Source organism: Triticum aestivum, chromosome 6D (assembly GCF_018294505.1).
Source record: "Triticum aestivum cultivar Chinese Spring chromosome 6D, IWGSC CS RefSeq v2.1, whole genome shotgun sequence".
Lineage (NCBI taxonomy): Eukaryota > Viridiplantae > Streptophyta > Magnoliopsida > Poales > Poaceae > Triticum > Triticum aestivum.
The window spans coordinates 106124991-106138757 of NC_057811.1; the positions used below are offsets into that span (position 1 = coordinate 106124991).

The following is a 13767-nucleotide window of genomic DNA, read 5'->3' on the forward strand; positions in this document are numbered from 1 at the left end:
GGGGGGGGGGCATTTCCTTCCAACTCTGACGAATAAATATCTATTATATCAGTTTGAAACTGGTTGAAATGAGGATAGACAGATTTGTCGCTGCTGTCTCCATCTCAGACGTACATGGATGCATGGGTTCCTGCTTTCACTACTCGGCAGCTCGAATTTACATGTTGAATAGTTGTTATTGATTGATTCTTTTTCTTAGGGCGTCGTAATTATATTTCATTTCTTGTTACTTTGCTTGATGCATACACCGTGAATGAAGACCCTGGCAAAAACCCTCACGCACGTATGCCTAGAACGAACAACTGAAGACTTCTTTTCATGGAAAGTTGACTCAAAGGCAGAGCGAGCGACTTGACTTTGGTCATCAGGGTCAAGTCTTGTTCGACAGAAAGTCAGAAGCAGACCATACACCAGGGCCACCCAGTAACTGCTAGTTTATACTCTTTGCTGTTTCCACCATTACTTCACCTTGACTATGTAGGCTCCGGTGCGAGCCTTGAAACTGCCTCTTTTTTTTTAAAGTAAAGTACACGGTTAGTACAAGAAGTTGCGGCGAAAGTACAGTCTATATATCAAGTTAGAAATATCACAGTTCAGTACACGATGTTGTTTAAGTGAGTGTTAAGTGGTAGAAAGTGGTTGTGTTTAGAGCAACTCCAAAGGGCCGACCCATTTCGTCCGCCTGCGTCCGTTTGGGTCGGCGCGGACAAAAGTGGCGGCCCAACGCGCCGACCCAACGCGCCGACCCAAACCCAAATCACGTCCGCGTCGCGTCCGCGCCGACGCATTTGCGGCCCAAATTTGCGCCTCAAATGCGTCGGCGCGGACGCCGAACGGACGCTTCGCGCGCCTTCTCGCTATCCGCTGCGTCCCCACATGGCGGCCGTCCAACTACCCGCTGCCCACGCGGTCAGCTTAATTTATGACGACGGGCCCACGCGTCAGCGACGGCGCTCGTCCTTTTTTAAGCCGACCGTGCGGCGGGGCCGTCCTCATCCAAACTCGCCGTCCACATCTGCCCACCTTTGCTCCCTCGTCGCCGGCAAACCCTAGCCACCACAACCACAGCGAGATGGGCCTCTTCTCCGGTGCCAGCGGCAGCAAGTCCCCCGCCACCCCTTTCCCCTCGGAGTTCCTCCCACCTCTGCCGGCGCCTCGCCGGCAGAGGCAGCGCTTGAACGTGCCAGTGCACCAGGCGGAGTGGCACTGGCAGAACCGCCAGCCTCTGCCGTATCCAGACGTGACGTTGCCGCACGACTGGCATCTGGATCCAGATAGGATCCCAGTGTTGGCGGCGCCGCGGACGGCTCGTGCTCACGCGGAGGAGGTGTGGCGCCGGCGGGCGCTGCTGACGCCGGAGCAGCGCCTCGACAAGGCCTACGCAACCGACTCGCCCAACTAGGCGAGGTGGTTCGCCTTCGAGCACGAGGAGGGGAGGCGACGGGGCGTGCGCGAGGTCGACCGGAGGCCAACGCCGCTCGTCGTCCGCGAGGAGGACCAGGCGGCGGAGGACGCCTACCAGGCGGCCCTTGCGGCCGTCTACCGGGAGAGCGAGGAGGACGAGCGGCGCAGAGCGGAGGCGGAAGAGGAGGCCCGCTACGAGGCGGCAACGGCGCAGGCCCTTGCCCTCTCCACGGCGGGCGACAGCGTGGTGCCGCTGGTGGCCCCGCCGTCCCCCATCAAGCCGGAGCCGCAGCCGGATCCGCAGCCGGAGCCCGAGCCCGAGCCCATCGCGCGCTTCTCCTGGAGGGGAGTGGTGCGCGAGTGGGTGTCCGCGAGCAGGCGTACCTTGAGATGTGGCGCCAGCGCCGGCTGGCAGAGGAGCGCCGTTGCGGCGAGTACGAGGAGATGCTCGAGCGCGACCTCAAGGAGGAGCAGCGCGAGGCCGAGGAGGAGGCGCGCCAGGCCACGGCTGCATAGGCGGCCGCACCACCCCCCCCCCCCTCCCGCCCCGGCACTGCCTGCGCCGGCACAGCCCGACATGGCGGCGCTCTGGAACACGACGTTCGCCTGGGCCGGGCCGGCGCCGACGCTCATCGACCTCACGGACCCCGAGGACGACGACGACGACGCCTAGGGCAGCGCGCCGCCTCGTAGTTTAGGCTGTTTTTTTTTAATGCAAATGTGGACGCGTGGACTCTCGCCGGCCTTCGTGGCCGGCTTTAATGTTTAATTAATGTTGTTTTTCTTTTTTTTAATATGCATGCGTTCATTTTTTTTGGCGCCGTCAAAATGGTTCTCAGGCCAGCGTTGGGCGCACGCGCCGACCCAAATGCGGAAGCGGACATCCGTGTCCGTCTGGCCGATCCAAACGGACAAAAAGCGGACGAAATCACCGTCCGTTTGGGTCGGCCCGTTGGAGTTGCTCTTACAGTACCCGTGTTCTTTGTAGCTAGTGAACGAAATATTCATTATATCAGAGTTTGAAAACTGTTTCATGGTTGTGGTTTTTCTTATGTTTCCTGTTAGTTCCTTGCAGATCATATCTTTGTGACATTTCCCTGGGTACAGGTCCTGGAACAAAGCAGAGTCAAAAGCGCATGTGCATCATTCATGAATATACTTCAGATGATGCGCAGAGAGTGGCCATGGTGTATTCCCCTCTTCTCTTGTGGTAAAGATTTTTTTTTTTGGCGGAAATATGATAAAGAAGCTGCAAGCTTCAACTTCCTATGGCTCCTTTTTTTTTTGGCTTTTTTCATTACAGAAAAGCAGCAGTGCAAAACTGTCTCCATATGAGATAGGTAGATATATTGATTGATTGTTGTCTCTGCAACTTGTTCATGCAAACCTGAACAAGTACTCATCAAAGGCAGAGCGAGCAACTCGACTTTATCTTGGCAGCAACCATACACCAAGTATGAACTTGGGTGACGGACTTCGGTCATCGTGGTTTGGAATCCATGAATTTCCACAGATCCTTGTACAGATTTTGTAGAATTTAGTCATCGCGGTCCAAGTAGAATAGGTCTCAAGTCTTCTACGTCTGAGGACAGGCATGCAGCCATGCACCAGGACCAGTTGGGAACTGCTAAATAATTCTTTCCATTTCCATCATTACTTCATCTTGACTATCTAGTTCCGTTGTGAGCCTTGGAACTCGAAAGTCTGAGACCCTGGCACTTTGCCTTGGAACTGCCTTTTTTTGGGCGCTTCGCCTTGGACCTGTTTGCTGGACCTGAGTCTGTTTTCTGCTCTCTTCTTGACAGGGCTGGCTATCCTTTTCGAGCCAAACAATGGACTGAATCGTAAGGTGGCAGGCATGCATTAGTGAGAATTTAATCCACATACTCACGGCCAAATTGCTGATTCATTGGATGAAGGATCACTTGTTCCAATATGGTGTGCCACCGTGGCCAAAGCCCCATTTCCCCATCAAAACTGCTTCAACAACCTCCAAGTTTCTCCACCGAACCCATAACACCTAGGGCGTCCCAAACCCTAAACCTAAAGAAACACCCTCCTTGCCCTTGGAACCGGCGGCAGTGGCGCGCTGAATGTGGACTGTGTTTCCTGTGCTGCTTCTTGTGGTTGGTGCATTCCTTGCCGCTGGCAGTGGTGGTCGCCGCTCTCCCGACTCCCTTTGCCCGACGGCGCTTCCCCTCGCAAATCCTATTCTGAATTAAACCCTAGAGGGCACCCCCCCCCCCTCTCCTCCACTAGCTTAATTGGGCTGCTGGCCCACCCCCCGCCCCAACACCGGTTTCGGGTTTACTGGGCTGGGTTTTCAGTGGGTTTTTTCTCGTCTTTTGTCTAGTTTTCGAGGTTTTTTTGTTTTCTTTTTTATTTTAAAATTTCGTGAACTTTTTTTTCCCAATTTTTTGAGCTTTCTTTCAAAATCACAAACAATTTTCAAATTTATGGAACCTTTTCAAATTCACAAACTTTTTTTCAAATTTGTGAACCTTTTTGTCAAATTTACAAACTTTTTTCAAATCTGCAAACCTTTTTAAAAATTTATGAACTTTTTTCGAACTCGGGATCTTTCTTCAAATTAGGTGATTTTTTTTTAAATCACAAACTTTTTCCAATTTTATGAACTTTTTTCAAATTCAAGTTTTAAAAAATTTATGGATTTCTTTTTAAATTTACGTTCTTTTCGAGGCATATTTTTAAAGTCAATGGTCAATCGGGTCAATGGTCGAACTGGTCCATTGGTCAGCGGGTCAACTAGTCAGCGGTCAACATTTACCAGTCACACCATCACTGACTGGCTCACATGGTCGCACGAGTGCCGCGCTGTTGGGCTCACATGCCCATGCAATTGCTCGCACGAGTGCCGGTTGCCTTGTTGGCACCACAAGCGCTGATTAGAGACTCTCCTTCACCGCGGGCGGAGCTTGTTGCTAGCCCGGTGCGCCGGGCCAAGCTTGTCCTGATCCAGTGCGGGAAGGGCCTCGCCCGTCCAGATCCGGCATAGGGCTCCTCTGTCCGACTGTTGGGCACATTAGTCTCTAGGCGGAGTCACACCATCACTGGCTCACATGCTCGCATGAGCGCCGGGTTGTTGGGCTCACATGCCCATGCAATTGCTCGCACGAGTGCCAGTTGCCTTGTTGGCACCACAAGCATTGATTAGAGACTCTCCTTTACCATGGGCGGAGCTTGTTTGCTGGCCCGGTGTGCCGGGCCAAGCTTGTCCTGATCCAGTGCGGGGAGGGCCTCACCCGTCCAGATCCGGCATAGGGCGCCTCTGTCCGACTGTTGGGCGCATTAAGTCGCTAGGCGGAGTGGGCCCAGGCAGCTGGGCCTATGGGAGAGCCATGAAATACTGCGGTGAAGTCAAAATCCTCAGGTCATGATCACGAAAACATGGTAATTAAGGCCTGAGTCTACGATGCTAATATATTTGGTCTTAGTTTTTTGTTGTGATTGTAATATGTTTGACTAAATAGGTTGACATGTTAAGCAGAGTGCAAAATCACATGCTTTTACAGTTCTCTTTTATATCAAATGATATCGAGGTTAACATGTGAAAAATGATATTGAGGGTCAGAGTATGTATCAACAGAATTTTATTCTCATATATCAATTACGGTAGCCAAACGTACACACATACTAGTCGATGTGAAGGCAATGGCGTCTTCTGGGAATCTTTCATCCGTTTTTTTATTCTATATGAGAAGTCGGTGAGCCATGTCCCATATTGATCAGATATAGAGAAAAGAAAAAGGAGAGAGAGCTATGGTTAAAAAAGGAAAAGCACTTATTTGCAGAAAGCAACAGCATCCAGAAACATGGTACGTCCAGGTACATACTGACCATACTACTTTGCATGTGCACTCTTTCAGAAACATGCATTCTACAAATAACATGGGCACACAGATTGGTTTGGCAAAAATATTCAACTTCTAAAGATTCAACTAATACATTATTAAGACCCGTTGCACGTGTATACAAAGATGTGAACAAAATATCAGGATACTAGACGCTTAGCCAAAATATCTGAATAATACTAACTGGTCATATAGCACTCCTACCCCAAAGAACAAACCAAAGGCAATGGCAAAGATGACCTTAGTGCTGCATTCTTTTGCAGAGATGATGTGCACGGGAGCTTCTTCGACTGAACTGCAATCTCTAATAAGCAGAGAGCCACACAGCTTTGGGTTCCCGTCAAAACTAGAAGTCTGAAACGTGCTCAGCTGGCCTGTTGTTGGAATAGGTCCTTCTAGGTCGTTGTAGGAAATGTTGAATTGTGAAAGGAAGCGAAGGATCTCCAATGCTGCAGGAATTTCACCCGTCAGATGGTTATTAGACAGATCTAGTTGCTGGAGGTTCGTGAGGTCGCAGATTGATTGTGGGATCACTCCATAAAAGTTGTTGGAACTCAAGTCCAGGAAAAGGAGTGCTTTCAGCTGACCAATCTCTTGTGGAATCACACCTGTGAATTTATTCTTGCCGAGATTCAGCACTTTGGCCCAAGCACTGTCTATCCGGTATTGAAGTGTTGATGATTCCGCAACATAAATAATTAGATCAAGGTCAAGGAGGCTTGGGTCCGAATAGACGGCGGCCTTATCTGATTTAAACATTGGCATCTGCATCAAGGTGATTGGGATTTCCCCAGTAAGACTGTTGTTAGATACATCCAGCCGAAAGAGGTGGTTTAGGGAGTTGATCCAGCTTGGCATTGGTCCTGTGAGTTGATTGCTGTATAAGTCTAGCATCTTCAGATTTGTGAGCTTTGATAACCAAATAGGTATCCTTCCAGTCAACGAACACTGGTGTATGGCGAGGTGTTGAAGATTCTGGAAACCATGAATGGTTTCATCTTGTGGCATGACCTCATTCATGAAGGTTTTTCCAATAAGCAGGACGCTGATGTTCTTACAGCTCTTAAGCCCATGCAAAGTTTTTGTGATGTTCGTAAAGGAATTTCTAACAAGTGATAGGAAGGACAAGTGCTTCAGATTACCTATTCTCAGGGATATCTCACCATGGAAATTGTTGTACGACAGCCGCAGTGCAGTCAAATTTCTGCATGAATAAATACTTTCTGGAAGCATGCCACTGAGATTATTACTCATGAGATCTAAACTTTTTAGATTCTGTAGGGTGGCGAACTTTACCTTGCCTAGGTCTCCACTGAAGTTGTTGAACTTCAGATCAATGGTTTTGAGATTTGTGCAGTTCCCCATAGTTGATGGCAGCTCCCCAGACATGTTATTGCTACCCAAATGGAGCTCCTCCAGACTCCTGAGCTGACCTATGGACTCTGGGATGTTGCCACCGAAATGGTTCCCTCCAAGGTCAAGAGTAAGCAGATTACTGAGTTTGATCATGTGTGCTCCATCAAGTTCTCCTTGTAAACCATTGTCGGGTAAGGAGAGGTACTCTAGCGAGGTAGCACGGAAGGTTTCAACAGGGAGAGTTCCACTTAGGTTGTTATGGCCAACCTTGAGAACTTTGAGCTTGGAGCAATCACCGAGTGTGGTGGGAATATCACCACTCAATCGGTTGTAACAGAGATCAAGCAAAGCCAAAGATGGCGACCCAAGGCAAAGAGAAGACGGTATGTGCCCAGTGAAGCTGTTATTGCTGGCGTTGAGCGCGATCAGATTCTTCGTCATCTTCCATATGGCTGATGGAAATTCTGAGCTGAATTGGTTGCTTGAGATGTTGAGTACCTGCAGAGGCCTGTCGGCGGTAACCAAAGATGGCAGCTCGGGCAGCGGTCCGTTGAGCTGGCTGAAGCTGACGTCGAGGATGATGATGCTTCCAGAGGACATGAGCTCCAGAGGAAGGCCACCAGAGAAGGAGTTGTACGAGAGGTTGACACGCTGCAGGCTGGCGAGGTCGGCAAGGGATGGCAAGATGCGCCCTTCAAGTCCTCTAGATGCCAGGGAAACCTCAGTAACGGCCCCGTCTCCGTTGCAGGTGATGCCTTCCCACTCGCAGCAGTCCATGCCATTGTCACACCACGACGTGGCGAGGCCGCCATCTTGCGACAGCCCGGCAAGGAAACCGAGGAGGTTGCGCTTCTCCTGCTCGGTGCATGCGGTGGCAGGAGAGGCCAAGATGAGCAGCACGAACAGCTGCAGCACGACTGGAGGAACGGTGAAGAAACGCATTGGTTGGTGTTTTTTCCCCTTGTTTTGCTGTTGCTGGCAGAATGCACGCACTGCTGGTACTATTTATCATCTAACAGTGGCCATATAGGTGGTGGCACGGGGTGTCATAAGTAGTGGCAGGCTGCCATTGATATAGCCTGGCTCCTACCGCCTTGCGGTACCAACCCAGTTTTGGGCCCGCTGAGGCTTACTGGGAATTTCCCTGCTTGACGCTGAGGTCTTGCTATACTTGAGTGTGATACGGATATACGAGTTCACATGGGCTGGATTTCTTTTGATAAAGATAAAGAATGCAGATTGGTACCAGTAACCAGGCAGCATGGTTTGTTTTCCATGCTTTAATGCAGAATCCAAGTTAGATTCTGGAAATCAGAGTCAAATGGTCGGTCAGAGGTGATAACCTACATGTATGTGTGTGTGTGAGCTTTGTACGTAGTCTGCTGTATAGGCTAGTATAGCGTACGTGTGTGCAGTTTTCCCCTGAGCACACACGTCCCTCCACCTCTCGAACATGGCCTCCCACGATCACCATCGTGGCCTAGACGCCCTCTGTTCCACCTGTATATGTACCCCCCCAGATCAATGCAACAAGTGTGTTCGATCTCTCCACTGAAACAAGAGGTGTGTGTATCTTGCCTATATTTTGAAATTTCTTCTTATTTCATTGTTGCTTATTGCATGATGGGAAGTGTTCAGTAGGTATTCTCTTCTCAAGTCATGCTTGAGACTGACAAAATGTTCTGGTTTTCCTTTGTGCTCGCTGTTGGTAGTTAGTAGAGTACTGGATGTATTCGTGTGTCAATACTTGTGCTCTTTGTAGCTAGCGGAGAAAATATTCATTATATCAGTTTGAAAACAGTATCATGGTTGGTATTTTAATTTATTGGTCGCTGCCTCCATATGAGATAACTAAATTGACGCAAGACGATGCATGGGGGTTCCTGCTTTCACTACTCGACAGCTCGAGTTTACCTGTTGAATAGCTGTTATTGATTGATTCTTTTTCTTAGGGCATCGTAATTATATTTCATTTCTTGTTACTTTGCTTGATGCATACACCGTGAATGAAGACCCTGGCAAAAACCCTCAAACACGCACGTATGCCTGGAATGAACAACTGAAGACTTATTTTCATGGAAAGTTGACTCAAAGGCAGAGAGAGTGACTTGACTTTGGTCATCGGGGTCAAGTCTTGTACGACAGAGGCAGACTATGCATCAGGACCACCTGTGAGTCTTGAAACTGCCTCTCTTTTTTTTTAAGTGAAGACACGGTTAGTACAAGAAGTTGCGGCGAAAGTACAGTCCATATATCAAGCTAGAAATATCACAGTTCGGTTGTTGAAGTGAGTGTTAAGTGTTACGAAGTGGTTGCGTTTACAGTACCCGTGCTCTTTGTAGCTAGTGAACAAAATATTCGTTATATCAAAGTTTGAAAACTGTTTCATGGTTGTGGTTTTTCTTACATTTCCTGTTAGTTCCTTACAGATCATATTTTTGTGACATTTCCCTGGGTACAGGTCCTGGAAGAAAGCAGAGTCAAAAGCACATATACAGTTATGCATCATTCATGAATGTACTTCAGATGATGCACAGAGTGGCCATGGTATATTCCCCTCTTCCCTTGTGGCGAAGAAGCTTCGAGCTTCGACTTCCTATGGCTCCTTTTCTTGCTATTTTTTTTTGCCTTTTTATTACAAGAAAGCAGCAATGTAAAACTGTCTCCATATGAGATAGGTAGATATATTGATAGATTGTTGTCTCTGCAACTTGTTCATGGAAAGTTGAACAAGGACTCATCGAAGGCACAGCGAGCAACTCGAGAATGAACTTGAGTGACTGACTCTGGTCATTGTGGTTTTGAACCCGCGAATTTCCGCAGATCCCTGTACAGATCTTGTAGAATTTAGTCATCACGGTCCGAGTAGATACGTCTCAAAATCTTGTAGTACATCTGAGGCCAAGCATGCAGCCATGGACCATGACCAGTTGGGAACTGCTAAATTACTTTTTCCTTTTCCATCATTACTTCATCTTGACTATCTAGTTCCGTTGTTAGCCTTGGAACTGCCTTTTTTTGGGCGCCTCGCCTTGGAACTGTTTGCTGGACCTGAGTCTGTTTTCCTTTCTCTTCTTGACAGGGCTGGCTATCCTTTTCGAACCAAACAATGGACTAAATCCTAAGGTGGCAGCCATGCATTAGTGAGAATTTAATCCTGAGGTACTGGTGGTTTAGGTTTCTATCATCCGAGACGACGCGGCGAAGCACGATGGTGTGTAAGCAGATGATCCGTGACTGATAGCGAAATGCGATGTCTTGTTAGCATCACTCCCAAATTACCAAAATACATTGATGTCATCACTGACCGTCGCTAAGTTTAGCCCTTATTGACTGGTCAGTGATGTTATTTATGCAGCCATTTAAATTCCAATTACACCTCCTTGTGCTCCCCTAACCTGTCGCCGCCGACCCCCTCGTCGAGTAGTCTCCATCGTCTTCGGCTGCCCACCGACACTCCTCTCCCTCTCGTCCCGTCTCCCTATTCTCCCTCCCTTCGCCGATTCGTCGCTAAGGTGAGGCTAGCCTCACCGACGCCCGTGCTGCTACCCGGGCCACCGCGTTATCTGGATGTAGCCGCCCCCTCCCCCCTGAAAACGCAAGCGTCATCCCAAACACCCTCGCGACCACTTGCCGCCACCGTGCCTTCGCTCCTGTCATGCGCACGGTTGATCCAAAGGAGGGGGCGCGAGGTAGAACGTTGTATGTTTCAGGTTTGATGACCAAGCCGAATAGATCATGTTACGCTGAGATGAAGAGCAACGAGGAGGTGTGTTGATAACTTGGCTCTGAAGGGAAGACTATGTGCCGAACGGTTAATGTTGTAATATATATTGCTGAGGACAACCACATGGCAAGAGGACATGTTTAGACTTTGATGCATGAGATGTGGATGTGTTATGTGGACATCGAAGTGTAGGTGCAACAAATGTATTAGATGTGTATATGTGTTATGTGAACATAAAAGTGTAATGTCGCATAATGAACTCTTTCCTCCCCCGGGAAACCCTAGCCGCCGGGCAATAGCACCCCGTCTCCCTCCTGCCTCCCACGTCGCCGACAGGTAAAGCCCGGCTGGCGTTGGCCGTGAGGCCTTGTTTCCCCTCCTTTTGTCCTTTAGCGGCTGGCGCGGGGCTGCCCGAGCGCACAGAGGTGTTGTGCTCACACGGGGCGCAGCGGCGCGACAACGGACGTACGAGGCGACGGCGTTCTCAGGGAGATGATGCGGCGACACGGGCGTGCGCAGGCGGCATGACATCTGTGGGGGCTGATGACATCAGGTGGTTGCTTGCTCGGTCGGATCTGACGGCTAGATCATGGCGGGCGGCGGGGTGGGGCAACGACCCGATGTGGTTACTGCTTCGGCTGTGGGCGGCGACGGCCCAGGGTGGGGCAGCGACCCGATGTGGTTACTGCTCCGGTTGTGGGCGGCGACGGCCTAGGGTGGGGCAGCGACCCGATGTGGTTACTGCTCCGGCTGTGGGCGGCGGCAGCCTAGGGTGGGGCAACGACCCGATGTGGTTACTGCTCCGGTTGTGGGCGGCGGCAGCCTAGGGTGGGGCAGCGACCCGATGTGGTTACTACTCCGGCTATGGGCGGCGGCGGCCCGGGGTGGTCTGTCCTCCTGAGTGCGGTGGCCTTCCGATGGTGTGGCAGATCCACGGCAGCTTGGTGGGTCTAGCTGCGGTGACGGTTGGCCTCTATCATCAAGGGACGATTTCGTCGCTAGGAGGGCCGTAGAGTCATCCTTGTCTCCCGTCTGGTGGTGATGTGCCACCGGGGAGCTCGTACCTTGCACGAGCGGGCCGGTGGAAGCCAGATTTGGCCCACACAGGTGGGTCTCGGTGCTGGGGGCCTTCTATGGGTGGGCAAGGAGGTGCCTTTCCACTCGTCTCTTTGGTCGTCGTAGCTGCAAGTCTAGGGTGGGCTGGTGTTGGGTTTTTGGATGCCGGGGTAGGGGGCATGGTGATGGGAGCCGCGTGCTTGTGGGCGGACCTCACGACTCGGGTGTTGACTGTTTGCCATCGGGCATGTGGCGTGGTGGTCAGTGTACGACGGCCCGTGGCGGTGATGCGGTGGCTTGGTGTACTCCATCTTGGGGATGAAGAGGGCATGCCAGGGTGAAAACTCTTTCTGACCCTGCCACGTCGACTGCGGTGGCGCCTATGGGTGTCATCTCCTTCTTGAAGGCGTCATTGCGGTTCCTCTTAATCCTCCTTGTTGCTCCAGGCAAAACCCTGATCCCTGGATCGGGCGGTGGCAACACTCCGGTGTCATATCCTTCTTGAAGGCGACGCCTTGGAGCACCCGATTCGTCATGCACTACTTCTCTTCGTGGTGACTTGATCACAGTGGAGGGCCTCAGAGGCTTTTCAAGTGGTGCCCTTTCTTCCTACCTGTAGATTGCTTGGAGTAGTAGGGTCTTGTAGTTGTTCTTGTCACTCTTGTATCTTTGGTCGCTGTTTTATCTATAAAGCGGGGTGCGAGCCTTTTTTGATAACATTAAAGTGTATGTGCAATTCATATTTGTATGAAATGCATGTCCATGTGCATGTGATGACATATCAAAATGCATGTTTTACATGTGGTTGTGTATTGTGTCTGTGTCATCTTGTGTGTTGCAGTGCAACTTCAAGCTGCCAATGCTGGTTAGTGACCGTCCCTTCACTGTGGCTTGTCAGTTATGCTGAACTTTCTTTGGGTGTCCTCTTGATATACTTCACTCACTGGATTAGCTAGCCCGTCAGCGACGACCTCTCCTCACGGACCTGTCATTTAGTCAATTATGAGGTAGGCATGGGAAACCACTAATGGTGCGAGACATGTCAATGATGACCGGTGAATGCTGATCGACTCTATAGTAATGTCTGCCCTTCGATCCGGCCACACTTTTGCGAGTTCATCGTGGCGCACCGACCCCGTGAAGCTTCGAGAGTCAAATCTCTCTAGTCTCTACCAGTCACTTCTCCCTCCATCTATGTTTATTAGGCCTAAGAGCTTCTATAGCCGGACTTGGCAAATCTGACTCCTCAAACGCCCCGGGCGCGTCTGCAGGCACTGACCGGACACCCCTTAAATAATGTAATCTACATCCGGACACCTCAATTATCAAATCTCAAATCCATACAAACACATCATCCGGCTACTCCATCACTACTAACTAAACATGCCATCGGACTACCAAAAATTGGCATATGTTTGGCTATGGTGGAGTTCATCCACGGCTGCCCTTGCCCTTCCTGACGCCCTTGCCGTCCTTCTCGCGGAAGTACCGGTTGAAGACATAGTACGGATCGAGACGGATCTACTTGTCGCGGGAGTTGTCCTCGTTGTCACTCTCCGCCTTCTCCTCCTTCGGTGGTAGTCCGGCCATGGCACGAACCGCCCGATTATGCTCTCGGGTGAGGGCGCACGTGTTCCTCCGTTGCTGTTTCTTCACAATGCGGACGCGGATGGCTTCCTCCTCTGCGGACGCCCGCGCCACCGCCATTTCCACCGCGATACGGACCTCGGCAGCCCTTATCCTCTCCTTCTGATGAGGACATGACTACCTTTGATACGACCAAAAATATTGCATACATGTATATTTGCGAGGTGATTTCTAATGCAAACTATGTAATAATTTATTTATGTCATCCAGGACAAAGATACTTCACAAACTTTTGTGTCATGTTTAATTGCACGTGTATGGGACGTTTGTACAATTCACATATGAAGATAAGGGCAAAAGAGAAGTTTAGGTGCTGTTCAAAAAGTCTTCTCACGTCACTTTGGGCCAAGAGAAGATAGAGTCCAAGTCTCTCACGTTCTGAATTCAGATTCGGACTACACAGACATACCTGACTCAAAACGCCAATAACTCTTTCATACGGACTTCGAATTAGGTGATTCTTTTTTTGTTGGAAAGTAGATTTCGTGCGCTTTCCAACCCAATTGGATTCACCTTAAAATTCGTCCGGAGCGTTGAGTTATCGACGAAACAATCTGACGCTGCAGCAGAATCCGAGTCAAACTACAAGTCCAAAGGTGTGTCATCACCTCCACTTGGGCCCATGAGCCTTGTACGACCTAGGGTTAGTTTTAGGCTGCCTTGTGATGTCCTCCCACCTCCTTGGCCGCCACCCCTTGCTCTTAT

The 13767-nt window shown here is 50.2% G+C and overlaps 1 protein-coding gene across 1 annotated transcript; it reads right to left on the reverse strand.

Moving 5' to 3' along the window:
• Positions 1-5265: 5265 nt before the first annotated feature.
• Positions 5266-7654, reverse strand: LOC123143890 (tyrosine-sulfated glycopeptide receptor 1). The gene has a single exon (XM_044562886.1). The coding sequence runs from the start codon at positions 7572-7574 to the stop codon at positions 5433-5435; it is 2142 nt and encodes a 713-aa protein (XP_044418821.1). The 5' UTR covers positions 7575-7654; the 3' UTR covers positions 5266-5432.
• Positions 7655-13767: the final 6113 nt, after the last annotated feature.

What these genes read in the sequence shown, in the direction of transcription:
- LOC123143890 (XM_044562886.1), bottom strand. Translation starts at nt 7,574, where the DNA reads ATGCGTTTCTTCACCGTTCCTCCAGTCGTGCTGCAGCTGTTCGTGCTG.